We start from the raw sequence: 26564 nt of genomic DNA on the forward strand, positions 1-26564 counted from the left end.
ATAAATCTAATGCATAAATCCACTCATTAAAAAGAAAATATAAGCTCTTACGAAAGCAATGTTGAAATACTCAAATATCCGTGGCCTCACATAGATCAACACTCTCAGACATGTGGCCATGCTCCCTGGGACATAATGGGGCTGTAAAGGGAACTTGGTGCAACCTGGGGCTCAAACAGTCTCATGTCCAGCAATTACAAGTGGAAGAGGCCGTAAATGACAGCCTCCAAATTAAGTTGCCATGAAGAATCCACATATGGTACTTAAGAGAAGGGGGCCTTACTGACCAAGTTGAATATCCCCAAAACCCATCAGGGAACAAGATTCTAGAGAGACATGGCCTGATTGGGGGTCCCAGTTCTTCCTTTGGACATCAACATTCTAAGAGCACTAGTGTGCAGAACCTCATTTGGCAGTCTACCCAACACAGGCAGCGTCAGCTGGTGAGAATCAGAGACCTATCAACTCCTGATGATGGATCAAGATGAGCTGATACAAACATTATTAGTAGCCATGGGCAAAGATATAACCCGGGGCACCAAAGGAAAATAGATAAATGCGAAAACCCTCTGTGATGAAAATATAGCAACAGGATCCCACTCTGCCCTCGAAGACACAAACCTATGAGCAAATCTTCCCCCAAAATGTTCCTACAGGACATTTAAACTTCCCATTAGAAGATGGGAGGTGTGGGGGGGGGGGTCGGATTTTCACTAATTCTTAAAGATGTTCGAAATCTAGCACAGCACACCAAAGGAGCAGAACCTAGAATGTTAGCAGCTGAAAAGGAGCTCTCATCGATGACCCCCCCGAGGCGCAGGTAACTACTCCATGTTCAACAAGTGACCCAACACACCTATGGCCAAACAAATTGCTCCAGCCAGGAGAACACACAGCCGGCGCCTACTCTAACAGCAGCATTAAGTACCACAGTGGTTCCTTTTTTAGCATCAGGCCCACGAGGCAGTGACGAACCAGGACGGGCAAGGGGGGACATGAGGATAGATCCAGTCACAACCAAGCGTATAACCAGGAGTCCAAGGATATAAGCCCAAAGAACTTGGTTGTTAGCATCTCTTCAGTCAACTTAAGTCCACTAGAACTAAGTGTCCAATAAAATGGAACTTCATTCATGCCAACTTATAAATCAAATGCGCTGGAGGCAAAAATAAGCATATTTAGATTTATGCGAACACTAAGAGTAAGACATTTTTTTGAGAACGTTGTGACAGCCATCCAAAATGGAAGACTCCCTCAAAGGGCTAAAACCCAAAAGCTCATGCATGGCTCCCATCAGCCATAAGACCTTGGACACTTTTGAAACCCTTGTCAAAAAAGACGTACAAGACCTCTTTAAAACCAAGAGGTCCAAACAATCCAACCTGACTATCTAGGAAAGAAGCGTCATACAACGCTTGGCTAACAATCCTGACATTATTTGTACTTAAGCAGATAAAGGTGGCGATTTAGTCATTATGGACACATCTTACTACTATCACAGAATCAAAGAGCATGTGGAGGATCAAACAACATATATGGAAACTGGTTACAACCCGACCAAGGCTTTTCGAGAAGAGCTGAAATGACTGATTAACAATGCAGTAGCTTCAGGCACTATCACTGACACAGATCGCAAATACTTGATACAGGATTTTCCGAAGAGCCCGACATTACACATTACCGATGATTCACAATTATCTGGGGAAGCCACCAATGATATCAATTGTATCCACACTGGGTTCAATACATAAACCAATTGGCAAGTATCTCGACAGACAGCTACAGGGATTTGTACAAAGCATGTTAACATACAACGACACTACAGAATTCCTGGTGAAAATCAGAGACCTTTAATTTGATTGGAACAAAGTTATTTTTATGTACCATCAACGTGGCAGCTTTGTCTACTTCCATTCCCCACGATCTGGGCATTGAAGCCATTGAATTTTTCCCACTACACTCTGACATTAAGCAAGTTTTAAAAATATTTTTTATGGAGTTGTTTCAATTCACCCTATACCATATTTACTTTGTTCAGAACAATGTGTTTTTCTTGCAACTCATGGGAACATCCATGGGAAATTGCGCAGATACCAGCTATGCCAACCTCTTCATGCACAAGTTCGAATTGGACAATGTCTTGAAAAATGAAGCATGGCAGGAATATTCGGTGACTTTTTTAAGTTACATACTCAACATTTTTGTCATGTGGCAAGGGCCAAAAAACGAATTTAACTTCAGCTATTGAAGCTTTGAACCAAGTAAATGATCGCATCATGTTCACTTACATCAATGAATCAAAAATCAATTTCTTGGATGTCATTATCTCCAAAAACCCAAAAGTAGTAATTGAAATAATAAAACAAGAAAAGAAAGGAGTCCAAGGGACATAGAGTACGGAGGTCCTGGTGTGTGTATAAATATCCTTCTGGCATTATCCCTGAGGGGTGAAGCCCGCTCACTCCAACAAAAAACTGGAAATTGAACAACATGTTTACATAAAAAGTTTGTACTGAAGAAGGTGATGTCAATCAACTGTACTCCACCGAAACGCCACGTCAACAACTTGTTTTTATTATTTTGAAAATGATTATATGAAATTGAATGTTTTTTGTATGCCTTGGAGCTTCATTTCAGTGCTAGGACCTTAACATTGCCAATTCTTATATTTAGCATAAAAAACCAAGGTTCTATGTGGTTCCCAATTTGTGATCTAAAGTAAAGAGAATGAACAGTACTAACTCTGGGAAATAGGAAGGATTCCTCTAGGGCGCAAAGAGAACTCAATCCAAAAAGTTTTTGTGTGAATTTTCCTGAGGCATATTTTATGAATTGTTAAGAGTTTTATGTATTTGCAATATCTTTAATATAAGAGGAGATATCATTTTTACAAAACAGGCTTTTTAGTTTTGTATGTATACAATGTGTGGTATGTTAGTAGTAGGCAAAACAGAGTTACAAGGGGGACAATATTTTGTTGCCACTCACTACTATGCTGCCATCAAGGGCCTGCAGGTGGCTCCTATACGGAGTCTCGTTCACTCACCGGATACCAGAGGCCACTCCCTGTGGCCGTGCACTTTTCTTGATGTATTTATTCCCCCAGCGGGCACTGATCAGGGGCTCTGATCTCTTCCCTGTGCATCCCTCTCCAACTCCACCGCCTCCCTCATGTCTGCCTGGCTCTCTGCTTCTCAAGTCCGCACAGGCTGTGGACTTTTTTTAGTCCGGCACTTCCCACGCTGTCCACTGTCTTACGCCAATAACTTCTCCAGAGCAGAAACATTCTTTAAAGGTACTCCACAACTTCTCACAAGTGCCCTGACATAGATGCTATGCTGCTTTCATTAGATTAGGCAGCGGATGGCAGGATTTTAGGCAGATTGATGCCAGCCAGCAGAGCAATACTACAGTGTGGCCATCTTGCTGTAGGCTCTCTAGTGCCCCCACCTCATCTCCAGTGGCGAACATCTTTAGCATGTTACCAGCTTTTATTCTGTTAATATTGATGGTTAGAACTGGTACCTTGGCGTGGGTCTCCCTTCCATTTTTTGCTGTTGCCTCGTGTTTTTTTGCTTGTTATAGATGCTTTGGGCACTGTGCCACTGCAGTCCAGTGCCACAGTGCAAGTGCTCCCTATGGTAAATTGATGTGTTGATTAGTGACTCCATGATTGGCCGGTTTGGTGTACTTGTCAGACAATAGTACAGTGCACTGAGTGTGCCCAGGGCTAGTAAACCAAATGCTGCTGGTGGGTTTGCAGCACTGGTTGTGCCACCCACAGTAGCAGCCTGTCAAAGTGTGTCTCAGGTCCGCCATTGCAGAGCCGGAGTGCAGTCTGGGACTGCCATGTTGACTGGGCAAGTGCACCCACTTGCCAGTCCCTTCACCTTCCCTTTTCTGCTTATAAGTCACCCCTATGGTAGGCCCAAGGGCAGGGTGCATTGTAGGTAAAAGGTAGGACGAGCTCTGATGTATGTGGCATGTCCTAATAATGAATTGCACCCATTTTAGTTTTTGACTACTGCAAGTCTACCTGTTTCCCATTGGCCAAAATGGGCAGTTTGATTATTACATTTTATAATCCTAACTGACTGGGAACTAGGTAGAAATTCAAGTTTAGTATGCCTGAACTCAGAATGTTAAAATACATTGTTTAGTGAAGCTGGTTTTAACATTCTGTGTTTGAAAATACCACTTTTAGAAAGTAGGTATTTTCTTGTCTAACCATCCCCTCCTACCTCTGCTAGGTTGTGTATTCCTTGTCTGGAGTTTGAGTGACAGGAGCTGGGGGATTCCAGAAATCAGGGAGAGTCAGCACAGTGCTAAACGGAGAGATCTACATGCGGATGGGTGGGAGGAGTTGCACCTAGAATAGGGCTGTGCCTTCCCTCCACACTGCTGGCTCCACCTCATGTGATGTCCTTGCCCTGCACTGTGAAAGGAAAGGAGGAGTCATGTAAAAGGACTGACCAGGACTGGTTTGGACTAGGCAAAGGCCTCTCTGCCTTCAGAGAACAAAGAGAAACTTTGTATAAAAATGGGGACCCAGACCCCAGAATTTTAGACCACTTTAGGGAAGCAAGAAGAAACCTTAGCTGAAGAGAGGAACCAGAGAGACTGAGGAGAGACTAATTCTAAGCCGAAGTGCTGCTTGGGGGATTGGCCTGCAGTGGTTGCCTAACTGCCAAAGAGAGGAGACACTTTCATCAACGTGTGAAGTATCTCCAAGGGCTTGAGAAAGAGCTTGCCTCCTGCTGAAGTCTCGGGGACGACAGACTTCACCAACCAGCTCCCCAAGTGTTCTTTGGAAGTGCCTGCTGTTGTGTTGGGCTTTTCTGAGGGACAAGGAGCTGGAAGCGCGGCTCACGAAGAAGCGTGTTACAGCAGCTGTTGTCGTTTCGGCGGAGAAGAGGCTTGACATCGCATCAGACGCCACCGCATCAACGGAGAAGCGTCTCGCCGCCGCTGCAGCTGTCGCATCATCACAGAAGCACCTCGCATCGCCGGAGAAGAGGATTGACGTCACACCAGATGCCGCTGCATCACCGGGAAGCGTGTTGCAGGGCCTGTCGCGGCTCAAAAGAATAGTTGAGTCAGTGCCTTGCCTTCGGGCATGCATGCATCGTGTTGCATCCAAGAGAAGACAGCATTTTTGTTCATTGCACCAGATCTTCATTGCATCATTACGCTGGTGGTGGAATCGCCACGGAAGCACAGTAAGAAACAGATGCATCGCCTCCCCTCGCAGAGAAGAACTGATGCATCCCCCACGCATCAGAAGGGACCCGTCGCATCACCGTTCTTGTGTGTAAGGAACTGACTCATCACCTTCCCCGCAACACTTTCATTGTATAGCGTTACGCATTCTAAGGTACATTGAACTCAGTGTCTCATTGTACATCTTAAGAGAACTAAGCTAACTCTACCATTTTAAGTACAGTATTGTGGATTTTTGTTCTTTGTGGTCTTGTTAAGTCTATGTAAATAATACTTATTTTGAATATACAACTGGTGTGGTGTCCATCTGTAGTGTTGTCACTGGGTTACTGTGTGTGTTCACAAATGCTTTACACACTGCCTCTGAGATAAGAGAACACAAAAAAGAAATCTCTATAAGCACCTGCAGCCATAAATTGGAAGCGTTATTCGGCAAGGTGTGAGCGCAGTGAGAGATAAATCTGCATATGTTGAAGAACAGTTATACAACAATCCAGGGAAAAAGTGGTGCCGCGTGCAATAGTAACCTTTGCAAAAAAGACACTGCCAATGAGTTCCAAGAACGTAAAAAAATGTCTAATAAGAGGAATTAGCTCGTCTGCAACCAAAAGAAACGTTGCCACATCATTCCGTTAACAGCATGAGGAGTAAGGCGTAGTGAATCTCTGTAGCATAGCAGGTGGGAACAGCATTGTAAGGGACGTAGTGTGTAGCAAATTGTGGGTGCAATGGACAGTAAATCAGAAATGTGAATAGTCATACATGCGCCAACCCAGGAACAAGATAACTCGGCGTACAATCACATCACCAATAAAATAGAAACTGTTGAGGAGCACAGTCATAAATACGCCTTGTTATGAAGAAATAGCACATCCGCTGCCATTAAAAATAAAGAAAAGCCAAAAAGAAAAACATTAACAGTATAGTCCGTTTACCATAGGGCAAGCATTACTTAATGAAACCCCGTTTGTGAGGAGAACAAATATTTGCACTGTCTTAAAGCTATAAAATGGCGTCCGCGAGAGAAATGCTGAGGTGTCTGAGCAGCAAAATTGAGGAGAACACACCTGTCCTCAAGATCCTGTCGTAGAAAAACACACCAAAATGACCCAGGCTGATTCCGACATCAGTATCTGCATCCAAAAGCGGGAACTGAATAGATTAGCGGTTCCTTCGTAGAGAGAGGAGTGCCGATTCTGCGGAGACCTCTCAAGTTGCGGCCATCTTGCCGCCGCCACCGCACACGCTCCTATTTGAAGCTTTCTAAGCTTCCATTATTCTTCAAGATCTTGCCATACTTGGTGTATGGACTACCTACCACACATTGCTCCTATAACCATCTTCTGTACCTTCTCCACTCAGGCTTTGTGTCCTTCACTCAACTATTATTCAGCTTTTTGATCTGAATGGAATTGTTTATTACTGTTTTCCCAGTGTGGCATGAGGTTCTAATAATGAGAAAAGTAAAAAAAAAATGGCCTACACTGATTCCACTACTGCTAATTTATTCCTATACTTAATTTCATTCACTTATTGGGATTGGCTTAGTGACCTGCTTTTTGATTTACATATTGATATTCATTCTCTCTATTGGACAAACACTTGACTTTGCTACAAGAACGCTAATTAGACTCCCACCACATCTTTTGACACAAAGTTGGGTAGCTCAGGGCACAAAAACCCCATAAAAAAACGGCCTTTAGATTTGTGACGCTAGTTTTCAAAGTCATGCTTGGCATATCTTCCTTTTTACATGCTTGACATCTTACCTCACAATACTACTTCCAGTTTTGGTTACACCACTATTCTCCAGTGCTGCTTCCAGGTTCCAAACCCTATATATGCTCTCTACCCACCACTGGAACTTGCTGCTTTTAGATATGAATACGTGCAACTCCTGCACCTCAAAGGTCCTCCTCCTGCAATTAAGAGTACCTTATGAAGCTCATTGTTCTAACTGGTAAATATGTCTGAAGCACAACACCACTATGTATCTTCTTACTGTTGTGTTAGCTGCGTATGATGCGAAACTGTCCCATTGTGGTATAACCTAATTGCTTATCTGTAGAGTCCGTATGCAATGGGAAAAGGACCTATCAGTCAAAATATGTGACAAATATCTGGTAATACTGGAAGCCAGATCTGATGACGCACCATCCTAAATATGTGGAATGGATGAGGTTGATGACCTTTCATTATTATGCTTGGGGGCAGTTGCAATGTGGGTGGGCATTGCCTTTTTAGGGGCATGTGAGATTGTATATGAAGGGCTGGGGCTTGTGCCTAGAGCATGTTGTCTGTAATGTGGATCAGGATGTTGCCGGAAACATGCTGCGGTGGTGAAGTTCTGCAAATGTACGTTGAGTGGGGTAGATTGGTGGAAGTGTTGCTCTGGTTCCCTGTGCATGTTACATAGGATGTAATCATTAAACCGGTTGATGTTCAATATTAGTTTCCTGGTCCAGAACTGTGTTGAATACATGTCATAAATATCTTATAATCTTGAATGCTACTGATATGTACAGACTGATATATTACTTTTGTGTGTAAGTAGTATTTAATGGTCTGCAGTAGAACATTAAAATGAGAAATACTGAGAAAAAAACTAAATTGTTTATCCGCCAAATCTACTTATTATGCTACGTCACACTACATGTTGTTTTTTCTGATGTGAATATTAATGTCACTTAAAGAATTCTATTATTTAGAAATCACTGTGAAAGCAGTTAATGGGATGTGGGTGTACAGGCTGGTAATAGAATAGGTAGGTTCAAAAGGTGGAAATATCATGGCAATCAGGTGTGGATGGCACCTCTAACTTCATTATTTGCTGTTCCTGAAAACATTTAATTTATGAAGGATCTTACTACATCACAATTAAAAGAAAAATAATAATAAACTGAAGCAATTCGTGTATTCCCCAATAGCAATTGAAACACACCTCAAAGTAACTTCATCCATAATCAATAACTTTGCACCTAGTGTTGTGTGTTTCGTGCATGGCCCATTGTAGTTTTGCCTACTTTAGCCTAATTGTGAACATTGTGGCAGCATTTTCCTTTGCACACATTACTATATAAGCACCTTTGCTTTTGTGCCACATTGTATTTTCCCACAGAAACTGCGTATATTGTTGTGTTTCGTTCCTTTCCTGGAAGTTAGTCTGAACATCGTAGACCAGGTCAAACTACAATGCCCCTTGTTGTTCTCTAAGGTCAGACACTAGCTCCTAAAAACACAAGAATGCAGCTGCTGTTTATCAGCATACGTGTCTTGTCATCTAACTGAGCACAGGAGTTCAAAACGCACACACTGAGCAAAGGTCCTGAGGCAAAATTACCACGTCAGCTGAGATGTAGAACGTCCATCGATGTATGCTAAGGTATACAGTCCAACACTAATCCTGGAGATCTTTGATATATAATCATTAGTTTCAGTAGAGTTGGTGTTTAGGCTAATCTGTTTTATAACATGACTGGGCTTTTTATGGTATATTGTATGTTAACCATGCAATCAAAATTTTTGCTGTCCATTTGTTTTCTAATTGTGGTGTAAATTCTGCATCTTGGAGCACAATAGTTTAAATATTCTAAACTTCCTTTGTGTCTCTTTATCTTATTGCGGACAAGTGCGAGTGAGAGGGGTAAAGGGTGTGTCCTGTTACGGCAATCCCTGTGTAGTACGAGAGTACCACTGGCACGACTACAGCTCCGTTGGGAGGAGGACTTTGGACGAGCCCTCCATGATAGAGAGTGGCTCATAGCCCCAGAACACCACAAAAAAGTGTCCCGCAATCCAAGATTAAAAAATGTCCAGTTTAATGTCCTGCACCGTGCTTATCTCACACCGGCACGGCTGAAACGCTTTTACCAGACATCCCGCTTTCACTGTCCCCAATGCCGCACTCCGGACGCCCCATTAATCCACATGTATTGGACATGTCCCACGATACAACCCTTTAGGGCAACGGTACACACTACACTACAAACCGTCACAGGTCTGTCAAATTTCCGCACGTGGGAAGCATGCACCCTGGGCATCTTTAAGCACAAGAAGCGAAAGAAGGTAGAAACCAAATTTGCCATGTTGGCCATACTTCTAGCAAAACGAAGTATATCAATGCACCGGTGCTCACCGGGTGGCCCCCCAATTGCAGCATGGTGGGGGGCAGTAAAGAAATGGGGTACGGAGAAGAAAATCTCATCCAGCAGGAGGAGGCTTGCGGCATGCAACGACAACCTATTTCATTAAAATGGGCGATGCTCCTTCATGACTTCAAGCAAGCACACACCACTAGTGAAGAACCGCCGCAAGATACCCAGATGGAACCAGGGCCCAGCGCGCATTGACCCTTCCAAAATTTCCCCTCCTTCACACTAGCTCACCTCCCAGGCCACCCTCCGAGGATCGCACAGTTAGTAATGGTGAAATTCATTGTCCACAGGTAGCGTTAGAACATGGAGCTGCATCAAACCTACCCCCGCCCCATATGCCCCCGATCCATCACTTTCCGAGTTACGAATCCCCAGTTCAGTTCAGAACCTGGATTACCATTTAGCATTACCCTATGCAGGGAACAAAGGACTAGTCATATGGGTATGGGTGACACAGTAACCTTACCAACGGCATCTTCAACTGTATTTCCCGGCATCCCCATTAGAGGCGGAGAGGCACTCCCTGCCCCCCCCCCACTTCCGGCTCACCCCCCCCCCCGTTACTAGACTCTCTGCTATGTAACACAGACATGCTGACCTCAATTGTAATGCCGCAACAGATGAGTCTAAATGTTGTATGACATGTATTATTCTAAAACCCAGTAAAAAGGTTTTGCAAAAATAGCTAGTCTGACTCTGATTTATAGATGCTGAGGTAGTATGGTGAGTCGGTTCCTACATGCTGGAGTTCCATGGTTCCATACCTAGTTCTGTTCCCGAGCAGTAACCCTGCAGCACGAGCAACTCTCCCATCTGTACTGCGAGTCACAAGGGGAAGAGTATGTCGGGTGGATTAATTAGCAATCATTGCCAAGAATAATGTGATAGTTCGTATCATAAAGTCTGTTTTAGCAGCGGACTGGAAAAACTATGTGCGAAAATGTCCACATTACTGTCATGTTGGAATTTGATCTCCTGTCCTCCGAAATCTGCTACAGATGCTATAGAAGTCTTTTTTGATATATTATCTGCACAATACTGGATGGTTCTCATGCTCTGTTGAGGGCTGACACGAACCCTCATTACAATGGCTCCTCTCACCTTACCTTGTACTTTTAATATTTCCACTTTTTCATCTAGCTTTTTGACATATTTTGTCCTCCCAAATTAAAGCTCAAACCCTTCATATATAATCTACTTCAACCTCCAATTTGCTTTTTCTGCACCAATGCACTCACTATACACATCTGAAAATTAATGCAGTACCTCCAAGATTTGTTTAAAGGTAATACATCCCCTTTTGATTTCTTTCAGTTAAGCCTCCAAATTAGTTTAGTTGGGAAATAGCCCTGTTAAAGCTTTAGGATGCACACTGAATCGTCTTTTACCAGGCGCAACCCTCTCCCTTCTTCAGTGTTGGATGGCGCATGTTAATGAAAGTGCTAGATTCCACACTGCTTAACCCCTTCCATGCTGATGACGAACCCCAGCCGTCATGCACTATGGTGCTCGTGTGCTGATGACGGCTGGGGTTCGTCACGGCCAGCCCCTGTTCGTGTTGTTTACAGCACACCAGGGGAATCGCGGCCGCATGGAAGGGGTTGATAGATTTGAACATAAACATACATTCAGATGTCTATTTCATTTGAATGATTGCAGTTTCATCATTTTTGAATTGTAAGTACTGTTAATCTGCAACATTTTATGTACTTGCCAAATTTCAAGCACTAGTTAGACCTCCCTCAGTAAGCTCAATAGTTGCTGGTATAGGGAATCTGATAGAAAATGTGTACAAATTTACATCTTTCTGTATTGTGCTTTTTTGGTGTGTGCGGTAAGTGTCAAAAAGAAAGTCAATGTTTGAAGTCTGTTGTCACAGTTGCCCATTACTGCTACTCTTACTAGCACTGCAGGGAAGATTAAAACCTACAGTGAAGAGCAGACAATGGAAGTCAAGATCTCACTATAATCTGTTGTACTTCTCAATGCTCTCAATCAGCTCCTATCAATTTTCCATGGGGCAGCCATTACATGGGCCATTGAAAGCACTACAGCCTCTCTTCCGGAGGCGCAGCCCATTAAAAACCAGGGATGTTGATGGATGGTCATCTAGGATTCCCTTGCATCGACCAACCGTCTGCATTATTCTCCTATCTATCATGACCCATTTCTCGTTTATTAGTAAAAAAGTAAGTGTCTTGTATTTGCATCTTCACTTCAAGCTGCTACTGATGTTAACTGGTGTCTTTGGTTCTTCGCAGGTACATTTGGAGACGAGGCGGCTGCTGCGGCATGTGCGGTAGGTAACAATTGGAAAGGCATCCTTTGCATGAGTCAAAAGCCTGAGTTTGGTGCTAAGATGCGTCGTTAAAGCTGCATTCTTCTATTGATAGCTCTTGGGATTGGGTGCTTTCTGTTTGTGATAAGTAATTTTTGTCTTTTGTTACCCATACAGCGTTTGCTTAATGTGCTTGGTTTAGTTCATGTCATGTTGAGGCAGACCTCTTGCTTCTTGTCTACTACATTTTCAGTATTCTGTAGGAACTCGCCAGAAAATTTGGTAGATTCATGATAATGTACAATGCTTGAGCATTAATCTGTGTCCAATTTCTTTTTTCCCTTTCTTTATTTCTGGGCTACCTTCCTTCCTCCTTGCATCATTTTGATTGTGTCTGTATTGCCGAATGTTTAATACATTCTCATTGTAGGTACAAGGCACAAATACCTGGTGGCACAGCCCTTGCTCTATAAAACTATTAAAGAAACGAAATATTCTCTGCTGGCTTCTTTATCTGCCATGTGGAACTAATACAAATATATGTAGTAGGACAATTGTCCTTCAGTGCTATTTGATGCTTTGTTAAATTATATTCAAACCGATTATTCGGGCTTCCATCAAGGAGTAATGCACCATTTTTTATTTTCACAAGATGCAGCCTTTTACTCCCAGGCAGATCTTCCAGGGTACCACTTACCAGACCCATGTTCCCTCTACTCCAGATAATCCCAAACTGTGGGTCGTGTAAATCCAAGCAATAAAGATACCTTTACATTTTGAACTCCTCACATTTGCTGTGCTTCAAAGACAGAGGGCAAATGTCGGGCTATGCCTTTTGACAAATTGGTGTTGCTGTTTTTTATCATGGGGCTTGGTGTTTACAAACGCCTCTTACTTTACAGTCAGAGAAAGTAAAGCAAATTATGTGGCATTCTTGCTGGCGTGCGGGGAGTGTGAATGGAACGGCTGTAGTATGCAATGTTTTTATAATACACAAAAAATGTAATCCCTATAAATGAACTGTACACATTCAGCAGTTAGGAAAGCAAAAATGAAGCACTTTTTTTGTAATTCTGAAGTATGATAGAAACAAAGATTTTAACAAGATCAAAACAAACCAAGACATTTAACTTGGTGATGAACAAATGATAATTCTTCACTGAAACCCGTTTTCCACACTACATCAACTATGTGTAGTATAGCTCATTTTTTGATACCGTTCACCTGGCTTTTTAACTCTTGTCCCCCTCCTGAAGCCTCTATAAAGTACATGGGCAGGAAATGGTCCTTACTTCCCCTAACAGATTGGACAACGGCCCTTACTCAAGACCCCCCGAGAAAGGCCTTGAACCCTGCCTCAGCTTCTAGCAACTTTGATCACTGGATCTCCAGCACTTTAGATCAAGTTCTTCCCAAACGCCCTTGTAATCTCATCAGAAGACCTAAAGTTGCACCCTGGTACACTCCTGCTCTGAGGTTATTAAAGCTTGACTGCTGCAAACTAGAGAGAGCGTGGAGGAAGGACCATTCTCAGTCTAGGAAAGACGAATACAGGTCCGCAATGAGGCTCTATAAATCCGAGATTAAAATGGCGCAAACCTCCTTCTATGAAGGTAAAATTAGTGCTGCAGCAAATGCGCCTAGAGAAATCTTTAGGATAGCTAAGTCCCTCATTTCAGCTCCGGCTGAGCGTCCTTCTGTTGAAGGGGCACAAGACCGCTGTAATGAGCTAGCTGCTTTTTTTTCCAAGAAAATCTCGACCATATATTCATCTTTTAGTAATCCTACAGTCAATACCCCCTCTGTCCCTCCTAGGCCAGCTGACTCCTCGGTTCCCTGCAAACTGGACACAATTCCGCTTCTTGATGCCGCCAGCCTGGATAGATTAATCTCCAAAGTTTCTTCTGGCTCCCCCAATGACCCGGCACCCCCCTGGATCCTTGTCAAGGCACTGGACGTGATTCGTCCTGTGATCCTGGAAGCTTTAAACACCTCCATTGTGTCCAGGTCGGTCCCACTCGCTTGGAAGTGTGCCATGGTGAGGGCGCTTCTCAAGAAACCCTCCCTGGACCAGAACAACCTGTCCAACTACCGCCCCATTTCGTAGCTTCCCTGGTTGAGTAAACTGCTGGAGAGGCACACCAACAATATCTTAACAGACTATCTGGAGTCCAACTGTATGTTGCGTGCCTCCCAGACAGGTTTTGGCCCTCAACATGGCACAGAAACTACCATGTTGGCGGTCACAGAGGAAGCAAGAACGACTTTGGATCGGGGAGGAAAGGTGGCCTTTATCCTGTTAGACCTTAGTGCCGCGTTCGACACGGTGAACCATGCCACGCTAGTATACCGACTGGCGGGCATGGGCGTGTCGGGCGCAGCTCTGGACTGGCTCACCCCCTTTTTGAGTGAGCGCTTTTTCCGGGTCTTTGAGGGTGAGGCAGTCTCTCCTAAACATCCTCTCAGGTGTGGGGTCCCTCAGGGCTCCTCCCTGAGCCCGACCCTCTTTAACGCCTACATGGAACCTCTGGACAGGATAGTCCATCCCTTTGGTGTGCGTATAGTCACCTACGCGGATGATACGCAGCTGGTGGTCTCGTTAGACCACGCAGATGGATCATCCAACACCTTAGGCCCCTGTCTAGAGGCTGTTGCCAGTTGGATGCAAGCTTCCTGTCTCAAGCTTAACGGGGAGAAAACAGACATCATTCTCCTTGGAAATCCCTCCCCGTCTGCTCTTGCACCCGTCTGGCCACCATGTCTTGGCGCTCCTCCTGCGCCCAAGTCCCAGATAAAGAGCCTATGGATCTGGCTTGACACTGCCCTTGATTTCTCTGTCCAGGCTACTAAGACTGCTGCTACTTTCTTCGGACTAATGAGGATGCTCCGGCGGGTGCTCCCTTTGCTCCCTTTCCAGGCGAGGAGGATCATGGTCCAGGCCCTCATTCTCTCTCGCCCTCTACCTGGGAGCACCGGCTTCGGTCCTTCAGAGGCTCCAGGTCACACAAAACAGTGCGGCCCGCCTATTGTTCAATCTGTCCCGTCGGCGGTCGGTGAGGAAGGCCCTGAAGGACCTTCATTGGCTCCCAATGGCTGCCAGAGTGCAGTTCAAAGCTCTGTGCATTATGCACAAATCCTTCCACCGTGTAGGCCCAGCGATTCTGCACCCGCTGGTTATGCCTTATGTTCCAACACGCCCCCTTCGGTCTGGTACCCTGCAGCTGGCCACCTCCTCTAAAATTAACAAAGCCCGTTGGGGTGGCCGCTCTTTTTCTCATTCGGCGACCAGACTCTGGAATGCCCTCCCCTTTGCCATCCGGGGTAACAGCAACCTCCTCTCGTTCAGAAAGGCCCTAAAAACGCATTTGTTTGCTAAATCTCTCTGATCTGCCCCGAGCCTGCGCTAAAACCATTTTATCTTCAAGCGCTGCGAGGCCCCAGGGCGGTTATGCGCTATACAAATGCAACTTCATTTCATTTCATCTATAAAACTGTATGCCTGTCCAAATTTAGTGGCCATTCCAGTGGAAAAATTTGCTCTCTGTAAATGACCATGAGCTACTACACAATGCATTAGTTACATAAAAAAATTGCCAGCCTCATGTCCATTAAAGGTCGGTGGAACGCAAAGGTTTTTTGTTCTGAAAATGTGCTGTGGTTCTAAAAAGTTTGGGAACCTCTGCCCAACTTAATCTTATTTCCTGTCCCTTAGACTTCCCACAAGTACAACTGCTGTTGGATTTCAATGTTGTACTAAACTCTAAATGTATTACCATTAGTGCCTGTGGCTATGGCTTTTCTATCTTTATCACTAGTCTCCTCTGTTTTCCCATTGTACCTTCCTTCTCCTCCCCGCTGCTAAGAAGGATACCTGGCTCACTTTAGCGTGATAGCTTTCTATTGATGTCCTTCCATTTAGACGTTTTTATGTCCCACGCTTTGTGTTTTTTTTTCCCTGATGTAGTTGCACTCAGCATCCTACTTTACTGCCTTTCTTTGTTTGATGGCAGAATAGGAAATGAACAGGTTATAAAATCCTTTAGTCATTCAAAGGAAACTTGCAAGAGCGAGGGATGGCATATTTACAAGCGATTAACGTGCAACTCAGTGCTTTATTGTTTTCATTGCCGTATAAATTGAAATCTTACAACCAATAGTATATTGCCTCCATATTCTCATTTTTTTTTTCTAATCGACAGCTATTATTGAACCGGATTTGTGAACGAAGCAAGATGTAAAATCTGGTTATAAACTGCACGGTTTGCAAACTTAACACATAAACCATCCCAAATGCGAACAAAGACACCTGGATCTTAGAAAAAGATCTACTTTAGAGCAAGATGTACCATGAAAGTGCAACTTATTTTGAGAGGTCGGCCGAAGTCTCAACATATCACACATTTCTTTTCTATTTTTTTCATCTCTGGCTTTTGTGTTAAACTGAAAACTTTAAAATGAAAATGCCTCCTGCCTGTCCTCGTCATAAGCCGTCTGTGCTCAGCATTTCACGCTGCCATGGGCCAATGAGGGTGACTGACCTAGATCACTTTTTCTCTTGGCTGAAATTTGTTGTAGGTTTCTAGGTTTCCTATTATCTTACCCTCCTCTCTACTGTGCTCATGGCTAAAGTTGAGGGCAATGGCAGAAGTTTTCTAGTTGTTGGAAGATGCATGGTGTGGGCTGCAGGAAGCAGGAGAGCGATCCGCACTGCTGATCACAAAGCGGACTGCAGGTCTAGTGGCTTGGGTCATGTGATTCTGCTACTTGCCTGTAATATGGCATTATAGGTGAATTGTAATCATTTTCTTATTATCAGGGAGTTTCCAGAAAACATCTATAAACCGAAAATAAATGAGATTATACTGTCTGGGATTTTAGCTTATTCTAGACTGCTGATTAACCAGAAAAAGGGAATGTGTATTTATTTGGCTAAGCCCATGAACAAGGACCAACTAATCTCAGGAGGCAGGAGTGGCAAGCTAGCCATTGTTGTACTTCATATCTTCATTTGTAACTAAAGTTACCTGACCGAAGCATCCTCCCCTTGCCAAAAAAACAAACTGACGATCAGCCTCACAAAAGTGTGGTTTCACTTTGTGCAAGTTGGTTGAGTTTAATCTGGGATTTCTTTTTTTTTTTTTCTTCTTCAAGGTCTGGTGAGACTTAAACCCCCTCACATTCAATTCTACCTCTGGCTTCTAATCACATTGTCAACGGAAAATCCAACTAAAACATTTATGAGGAGTCCTCCAGTCCATCTTCAATTGAATTGATCAGACTTGAATTGTCAGCTCTGAACTTTTAATCTAAATGACCTACTGTAACCTTTCCTACCTTTTACCAAAAACAGTCGGCAGTTGCAACGTGGTTGTATAACCTACAAATAGATGTGGAACTCAGCCAGCGGTATCCACAAGTCGATTAAGGAAGGAGCAGTCTTAGCACCGAGTACTATACTGCTTTGAGCCTCTGGTTGCTAGGACATTGGACCATATCATCTATAAATGTAAAAGAGCTATTTCTTCTACAGGAGCAGCCAAAGAGTTTCACTTCAGTACAGTCAATCTAATGTACTAAAGTGAAACTATTCTGCTGCCCACATTAAAAAACATAAATTTCTAACTTTGTTTGTAGAAGAAGAAACAAGCTTGGTCATGTAAGGATGTTTCTTGAGGCCTCAGGCTGGTTCCTGGGCAGAGTAGTGTACCTGGTTTCAGAGAACCATAAAACGAGGACAGACCTGGAATCCGAGTATAGTAGTAAAGGTAAATGATGTTCTGCCAGAGGTAGGTGCATAGTTTTCCCCCAAACCTATCTCATAGGGATACTCTCTCTGTACGGATAGATCCTAATCGAGAGAGGTTTTCCAGAGGGGGTTTGGTTTTACTCCTCCATTAGTACAAATGGCAGAGCCAGGGGGTGATCCAAGACCGAGTGATAGGGTATGTGCAGGACGTGAGTCAGGACAAGCATCTAACACACTGATCTGTGCTTCCTTGTTTGATATAGAACTGGGCCCACTTAACTCCTTTTGCAGTTATCTGAAATTGATGACTTGGGATTAGTAATTGGTAGCGATATTGAGTGGGTACTTTTAGACCCCCGAAGTGGACTCCCGAAATCCAGAGTAAATTTTAGTTCTGGAATATTTGCAATGTTAGCTTGGGCCAATGTCGATCATTTCAGGAAACATGGGATTGATGTTTTCCCGTTTGAGGAACCAGTTTATTCTGAGATCTCGGTAGTAGTTTTTCTGGGAAAAGAGTGATTAATATTGCCGGATTTGAGGACCAAAGGGTCACTAAACCCAGAGGGGAGGTGGAGGTGGAGGTGGAGGTGGCCCAGTGGAGTTTGGTAGCTGGTTCACTGAATGCTTCCAAAGAAAATATAAAACTCCCTATGCTGCAGAGGTAGCACTTTGGGAAAAGATTTGTCCTGGGACTTAGCAGGTGTAGGAGAACCCATCTCTAAGCGAACTTTCCTAGTGACATATGATCCAAATATAATTTGCCTGCAGGAGACCTGGAGTTGTGTAGATTTTAATTTTGAGAATTTTTGAGCAGCAAAACCTTTAGTAAAATGTCATGCAAGTGGAGACCTATCTATCTTACTCCACTGCAGTATAAATTGGAATTCTCTTGTTTTTATACATCCATCAAATCTTAGTATGGGCATTAAACTCACACTGGGTAATGGGATATAAGGTCAATACTCATCCCTTTTACTGCGTCTGACTCTCTGATTGAATCTATTTTTTCTTTTGTGCATAAAATTTGTATCTCAAGAGTGCACATCGACATTGGTGGGAGATTTTAACGCCAAAAATTCTAACTTTTCTTTCCTGGCCTTTTGTAACGACGAGTTGGAAGATGTATGGACCATCTCTGAAACATTGTTGCTTGGCCATATTAGAGCAGATAGGCGAGGGTTGAGTTTTTGCATTGTATGGGAACTAATGATCTTGATATTTTAAATGGGAGATTTCCGGAGGACTACTCGGCCTCCCTTACTTTTCATCACTGATTACTCTATTGTGGTATCCTATCAGCTCTTTGGAGCATGTACTCCGTTTAAGGTACTGAGGACAAACTTGAGTGATCACAATATTTTATTAGTGGATGTCAACTTGGAACTCTAGACACTGGAGCTCTGGAATCCCAGAGACAATAGTATTGTGTATAATAAAATAAATGGGTGCCCCTTTAGGTCCAATAGAAATCTGAAATTTTTTAGGGAGGCTTGTTAAAAAAGCGAGCTCTGGTCCTATACAGGAAAACCCCATCACCTGGTTTGAGATGAATATGGCCTTATTAGATCATGTAGAAGGAAGAAACACGCATGTGGCATTAACCAACCAGTTGTTGCATCAGGAGCTAAATGCCCTAGTAAGGGATCAATTTAAGCAGTCTTCCTTGACTAGGCAAAGGGAAATCAACAGCTTGAAGTGGGTAAGAAAACAAATAAAGGCATCCAAACGTGGGAATTCAATTGGATTAAACTGAGAGAGCACATTCCCGTGACTCACGTAAATATTGGGCTCTAATAACTGAATGCTGTGATGGTAGAATTAAGGCAAAAGCCATTTTAATAGTGGACCCAATATAGCTCAGTTATGTGCATTAAGCTCTGAGCGGGCTTAATTTAGAGCTAACCACAGTCTCCCCTGGGGAATTCTTATGGCACCCCCTTCCTTTAAGGAAATAGTGAGGTTCATTAAAGGGGCAAGGTGCTCGGGTGCGCTGGGCCCAGACGATCTTCTGATAGCTATAACAAACAAAATAGTTCCGCATAGGCTTATTTCCTTTGTTTGGTATTCTCCTACTGCTATGCACATGGGATTATTCCGTCCTCTTGTAGAGCAAACATTGTGATTACATTATTTAAAAGGGTCCCAAAAACGTCCCCTGTCAGTTTTAGGCAGATCGTGTTACTGAATGCGAGCAGAAAACAGTTTGCCAAGAGCCTTCTTCTCCATCTCCAGGACTAGGAGGACTGGGCTGCTGTTAATGACCTCGTCCCCGCAGAGCAAGCGGGGTTCCTGAAGCATAGCAGCACTTTAGATATTACTGCCCTGCAAACCTTGATCAAAAAATATCCAATAGGAAAGGGAATGGCACTGTACACTTCCTTTATAGACTTCTCCACGTCCTTTGATCGGGTTGACCGGGGTACATTGTGGAGGAAATTGCTGCAATAAGGATTCCTGTGCATTTGCTCAGATTGATCAACTTCCTCAACTTGGACTCAGGTTTTAATGTGAGGCAATCCTGTCGGGTAAAGTGGAGATCCATATTGGGTTGAAGCAAGGGTGCTTATTAGCTCCTTTCCTTTTCTCTCTTTATATTACAGACTTTCCGGAGGGAAAAAGCTCTGTCTTCAGGAATTATGAGAAAGCCACAGACTTATTTGAAATTGGGCATAGTGGCGTAAGCTCTCTACCAAAACAAGTTTTGAAAATTTTAATAAAAAAAATAGTTTACGAAGTCTGCCATAAAAAAGAAACTGTATTGTTTTCATGGCCTTCCAGTAATGATCTAATAGTGGGGACTAGTATTTATAAACAGACTGAACCGTATGGTGTATGGAACCTTTGCCATTGAGTGCGTAGGACTATCCTGTTGATAAGGTTACATTTTCTCCTCTTGCGAATTAAAACAGGGGCATGGGAGTAATTAGCCAGGCAGGACAGACTTTTTCACCTGTGTGGAAACTGGGTGCAGGATCTAAATCCTATTTAATTTGTCTGTCCCCTACTACAGCCATTACGTCATTTTTTAAGACAACTGTTTTTAAAGCACAACATCCCTACAGCAGAGGAGGCCCGGAACTGTCTTTTGGACCTTCCTCCAAACCACTGTGCATTAAAAATTGTATTTTCTTTTAAACAATATATTTTAGAGAAGGACTATTGTGTTTAGCTCTGGTATGTTGAACATGGTCCCCTTTCGGCAACATACATTGTATATTATAAATAGCATTTTAGGTACTTTGAATTGTACAGTTGAAGTTGTTCGAGTATTTATTGGTATAAACCCATTTGCACTGACTTGGTTAGCATTGTATTCTAAAGTTTTTGTGTAATTAGTTTTATATTTGCACACTAGCACTTTATACATCACATACTTTTATTGTATGTGGAGTGTCTAATGCTGTTATGAATTTTGTAATGTACAATGAAATCTGGAACTTTTTGGACCTTGTATGTATTGTATCTTGGTATTAAGCTATGAATGATTTGGTGTATTGGAATTAGTTGTGTATATTTTTATGTGGAACTCTTTGGAGTTCCAAGTCATAAAAAATTGAGTTGGTGCTCCCTGAGGTCAAAATTTAAAAATACATCTTTTAGTGAAGTTGATTTTAAATTGTGTGTTTGAAAATGGCACTTTTAGAAATTGGGCATTTTCTTAGTTTATCATCCTGTGCCTGTGTCTGCCTGTGGAATTCACATCTGGTTTAGACTTACAGGGACATGTTTGTGCATTTACTCTAGACTCACACAAAGAGTTGAGGTGTGCCCTGCATATCCTGAAGGACCATCCTCACCAGGCTGATGGGTGTTCCTGAGCTAGAGTGGTGGGAGGAGTTGTCACTGACACCTGAATAGCTCTGTGCCTGGACTCTCACAACGCTGACTCCACCCCCTGGAGTGTGTCTGGAGCCAAAACTGGGCAAGGCAGAAGTTGTACACTACAAAGACTGTCCTTTGAAGGATACCTACTACAAATGAGAAGAGGGGTATAGGTATTGGGCCGAAAACCCCAGACTTTTAGAACACTTCTAGACTGAGGACCCTGCCAAGAAGAAGAGCTGTCAGGATTTGCACTGCCTCTTTGCTGTGTGTTGCTATGCTGAGTTGGCCTGCAGGTGCTGCTTCTGTCTGTGGGCAGTGAAAGGACTGGAATTTGCTTTCTGTATCATCCTTTCCAAGGTTCTTCAATGGCTTGTGTGTTTGCCTCCTGTTCAAGAAGCCTCTGGGAGACAAAAGACTTCCTGCAACTCTGCTGGTGCTCCTGGACTCTGCCATCTGTGAAATCCTACCCTTGCCTGAGGTGTCTCCCTCCAATCAAAGGGCCTTAGAAATGGATTCTGCAGCTAATCTCTGTAAGACTGGAGCGAAGCAATGAAAAGCCTTTGAAAGCCTTGCTATGCAGACTCTCGGAACTGATGCTGGACAATGCGAAGCCTCACCAAGTCCTGCCGCACAGCTGACCAGTCTTTGGAACCGACGCCGGATGATGCGAAGCCTCATTGTGCAGCCTCCCAGAAGGGACAACGGAAAGCATTGCAAAGTGACTCATCGCCTCCGGTGAGCTACGCATCACCTGTCTGCGGCTGTGGGAATCGATGCATTGCCTGTTTCGGCGCTGCCTTGACCCGCAGTGCCTGTATTTTTTCATGCATCGTTCCTGTGCACCATGTTTCCAATGCCTCGCCCCACAGAAAGGAGTCCATTGTGGAAATAGAGGCAGCGCTTCTCCTCGCTGCTTGGACGCAGCTGCATGCATCCGTTCTGCTGCACCTGTTCTGCTGCACACTGGAGAAGTGTTGCACTTCTCCTGCGTGCAGCAGAACTGACTCATCCGTTCCTATGGATTCAAAAACCAATGCATTGCTATGTTTTTTGACGCTTTCCTTCTTTGTGGCTGTTTTTCGTCATTTATTTTGACACATCAATGGTACTTTGTGATAAAATGAACGAATCCATAGAATTCTATGGACCGATTTGCTGAAACCTTTTAAAAGTGATATTTTGAGTTATGTATGTTGGAATTGTTTTGGTCTTGTTCTGTTTAGATAAAGATTGTTTATTTTTCTAAATTGGTGTGGTGTCTATTTGTTGTGTTTTCACTGTTACTGTGTATGTTCTGTAAAAATACTTTCCACATTTTCTCTGAGATAGGCCTGACTGCTTGCACCAAGCAACAAAGGGGGTGTGCTGGGGTTATCTTATGTGTGTAACTCTCTTACCCTGACAAGAAAGAAGGGTCCCTACTTGGACAGGGTCAAGTCACTGCCAACTAGAAACACCCATGAATATTAGATACACTTTTTCCCCTTGAATTTGCTCTTTGTTTTAGATGTAATTGATTGAGAAGGAGCAACTCCCAGTGCCCCCCCCCCTCTATTTCCTCACTTCAGGGCATTAGTTATATATGAATTCATTGCATCCCCTGTACTTCCTTCACCTACCACTAGGGCTGGAACTGGTGAGATGAGTATGCAAGCAGAAGATGTGATGTTTCCTGGCCCTAAAGTTCCATGATTTCTAGTTGAGCAGACCTTGTGCCAATATATTATATTGTTGAATGATATCTATGATATTTCCTAATCACTATTCTTGAATGTTTTCTAGAATGCTCTTGCTCTTGATGATACGCTAGAGCCGAAAATTGTCCGAAAGAATAGCAAAAAAGGTAAGGTAAGGTTCAGGAAGGAAGAATAATGGTAGAGGTGAAGCAAACATTCATGCTCATGTTTTTTTTGTTTTTTTTTTACTGTTCTTCAGGTAAAGGGAACCCACTTGCTGAAATTCAAGAAACTGAACGGAAAACCCGAGCTACATCGAGTATTGCTAAGAACAAGACTGTCCAAAAGGTAAGGCATTGATGGAATAGTTTTATTGAAGTACTGAGGATTTACATTTTAAAACATTTTTAATTAAAGTTTGCCAACTTATATTACAGTACAGTGAGAAACAGTTTATGTATCACAGAATCCTGTCAGGGCTTTGTGTTGTACATTTCCAATCAATAACATTGCATTAGGGCATTTATGCATCATCACAGTACAGGTGTTCTCATATTTCACATTGGTTCTCTCATATTTCACATCTTTAACTTTCTGGCGCGTTAGATAGTAAGTATGTTGTGAAAGGGCCCCATATGTCCTTTGGTCTGAAGGGCAGTGGCAGCTACTCTGCATACAATTTAAGTTGTTCTTGATAATACTTCACATCTTTTAACCACTGTAGGAATAGACCTCTTCCCCCAGCGTATTGCTACCTTCCTTTTTGCCAACAGAAGTGCAACTGCTGCTAGTTTATGATTTTCCCGGCAGAAGGAGCTTCACACACCCAAGAAGACCTATTCTAGGAGTACTCTCCACAGGTTCCAGAAGCATATCTGTTAGTCGCTGGTACCCAAAAGGAGTGTACTATAACACACCACAATGCCATGTGAATAGAATCTGCTTCATTTGTCCCACATCATGTACATATAGGGTTCTCCCTCAACTCCTATCTGAGCAGCCTTACATGGGTATAATACATTTGTTGCAGGTATTTAAAGTGAATTGTGCTCAGATTGCAGTTTTGTGTGAGCATGCCTGTGAGTGCGCAACAAAAGGTCCAATCATCCGGGCTCAATGGTGGGTCTAGTACATCATTCTATCTCTCCAAGGCCAGCCGCAATATTCCTTAATTTTTCGCAATGGGATGTCGTGTATAGACATGTGTTAATCACATTTGACACTACACTCTCATGCAAGGTCCAGATAGGTCAAGTCTCCTCAACTTGTTTTTGGAAAATGAGGTCCCTGCGAAGATTCCTTCAATTTCTACCTATGGACTGCAGGAAGACTGTAGTTATGCATTGATCACGTCTCAGCTGGTCTATGATAACAGCCTGTATTTGGGTCTCCCAGTCTACCTGATAAGAAAATGACAAACAATCCAGAATGCAGCAGCCAGGCCCATCAGAAATGTGCCACTCTGCCACCACATTTCCCCCCACCTCTGCAGCCTGCACTGGCTGCCTGCCAAAAGGAGGATTGCATTTACGGCACTGGTTCTCGCCTATAGAGCAGCAAAGGACTACCTCAGGAAGAGACTCCAAAAATATCACCAGACGAGGGTCTTGAGGTCAAATCACTGAGAATTCTTAGTTATACCACGCTTTGCAAAAGCTAGGCTTGGCGGACGCTCTTTCTATGTCAGAACTACCTCTCTGGAACTCCATACCTGAGCACATTCGGAAAGCAAAGTCAGACACTGAATTTAGGAAGAATCTGAAGACGTGGCTGTTTGGCCTCCCTTAGCTCTAGATGACCAGCCCTCTCCCTGTCACACGCTGCCAGCGCTAGGTCACCTCCGTCGGAGGTAGCCATGCGCTCTACTACAAGCTTTAATAATAATAATAATAATAATTTTCCTGTGTGTCTCTAATAACTATAGTCTGTAATGTGTTAGAGGTTCTGCAGGGAATTGCGAATACAGTTTTTCATGGCAGACCACAACCTATGATAAGTAAACAAACAAGTGGGCCAACCCCTAGGTCCCTATCAAATCTTCTAATTTCATGAATGTCCTCATTGCATATTGGTCCTCAAATGTCTGCAATCCATATTTTCTTAATAAGGCCAATGCCTAAGTTCATGTGCAACAGATATTTGTGGATGATATGCCAGTGTAAGCTTGCCCGCTCAGGCTCCCAGGGACCTCTACGCTTCTGTGTTTAAATTTATGGTATTTATATATTCTCACTATGTCTCACCTGTCTTCCACATTGGATGATGTTAGGTAGGATGAGCATCATCACTTTCAATTTTTAGGTGTGTGTGTGTGTGTGTATGTATGTGCTTCCTAATGTGGCTGGGACTAGTATGCAACAATCCATCATGCCAGTACTGGATGAAAGTCTACTAACCACATTACTTGATGTGCAAATGGGATCGACGTCCCAACAACATGACCAGGGCCGGGGTCATGTACAATCATTAACGCCTACCAAGTTTAAACCTAAATCCAAATTTTGTCCATTAATGATCAAGGACAATCTGGACCAATTTCATGACCAGGTGTCCTATGAACTGAGAGAACTATTTCTTAAGCACAATGATTTCTCCAAGAAATACAAATATCCAGATTTTGCATATCGCCAATGTGTTAAGAAATTGAAGAACAACACAAAGGTGGTAATAAGACAGTCTGACAAAGGCGGAAATGTTGTATTGTGGCCTCTTCAGATGTACATGGATGAGGCAATGGGCCAATTGAACGACCGCATTTGCTATTGCAGGGCAGACACGAACGAGGTTACTCTGGCCAAAAACCAAATATATTCCAAACTCATGGCATGGAGGAGGGCCGGAGTGATAACGATGGACGAATTTAGGTTCATGAAAAATGACAATCCTATCACTCCGGTCATTTATTTCATCCCTAAGATTCACAAAAACAATCAAGTACCTCCGGGACGCCCAATCATTTCCGCATATAACAGCATTCTGGAAAACACCAGTAAATATGTAGATTTTTTCCTTCAAGACTTTGTAAAATCATTACCATCCTTTGTGTTAGACACGAGTGATTTTCTAAAAAAAAGTGTATGATGTAAAATGGAAGACAAGTTACCTGTTAATAGCTTTGGATGTGTCTGCATTGTACACCAGCATACACCACAGGGACGGTCTGAGATCGGTGCAACATTACCTCAATTCTAGACCTGAGGGATGTAGGGAACACACACGCATGATCATCAACATGATCACTCTATGTCTGGAGAACTATTTCTTTCTATTTGGGAGACAATATTTCCAACAAATAAGAGGAGTAGCGGTGGGGGCCTGCTTCTCTCCCAGTTATGCCTGTTTGCCTATGGGATACTGGGAGGAGCAGGTCCTGTCGGCTAACTTCGCGGACACAATGGCCACCAAGGTCATTCTATGGTTAAGGTACATAGATAACCTTTTCATGATTTGGGACGGTTCCACACAAGAAGCCGAAGAGTTCATTAACAGTCTTAATGACAACTGTATGAATCTCGAATTCACTAGTCAGATCAGTGATACTTCAATATGCTTCCTAGATGTGGAAATCTTTGTGAGTGGAGGGAAACTGGAAACTAAGCTATTCAGAAAAGCAACAGCAGGTAACAGTATCCTCCACTCTGGTAGCCATCACCCTGCCCACC

The 26564-nt window shown here is 43.2% G+C and overlaps 1 protein-coding gene across 1 annotated transcript in view; it reads left to right on the top strand.

Moving 5' to 3' along the window:
- LOC147668945 (borealin-2-like) overlaps positions 1–26564 on the top strand; it is a 143992-nt gene that overhangs the window by 68602 nt on the left and 48826 nt on the right. The window contains exons 3-5 of the mRNA XM_086948328.1: positions 11636–11673; positions 23009–23069; positions 23162–23250. Of these exons, the coding sequence (XP_086804454.1) occupies positions 11636–11673; positions 23009–23069; positions 23162–23250 (188 nt within the window). The remainder of the gene's footprint in view (positions 1–11635; positions 11674–23008; positions 23070–23161; positions 23251–26564) is intronic.

The sequence above is a fragment of the Lissotriton vulgaris genome, unplaced genomic scaffold (assembly GCF_964263255.1).
Source record: "Lissotriton vulgaris unplaced genomic scaffold, aLisVul1.2 SCAFFOLD_1619, whole genome shotgun sequence".
Taxonomy (NCBI): Eukaryota; Metazoa; Chordata; class Amphibia; order Caudata; family Salamandridae; genus Lissotriton; species Lissotriton vulgaris.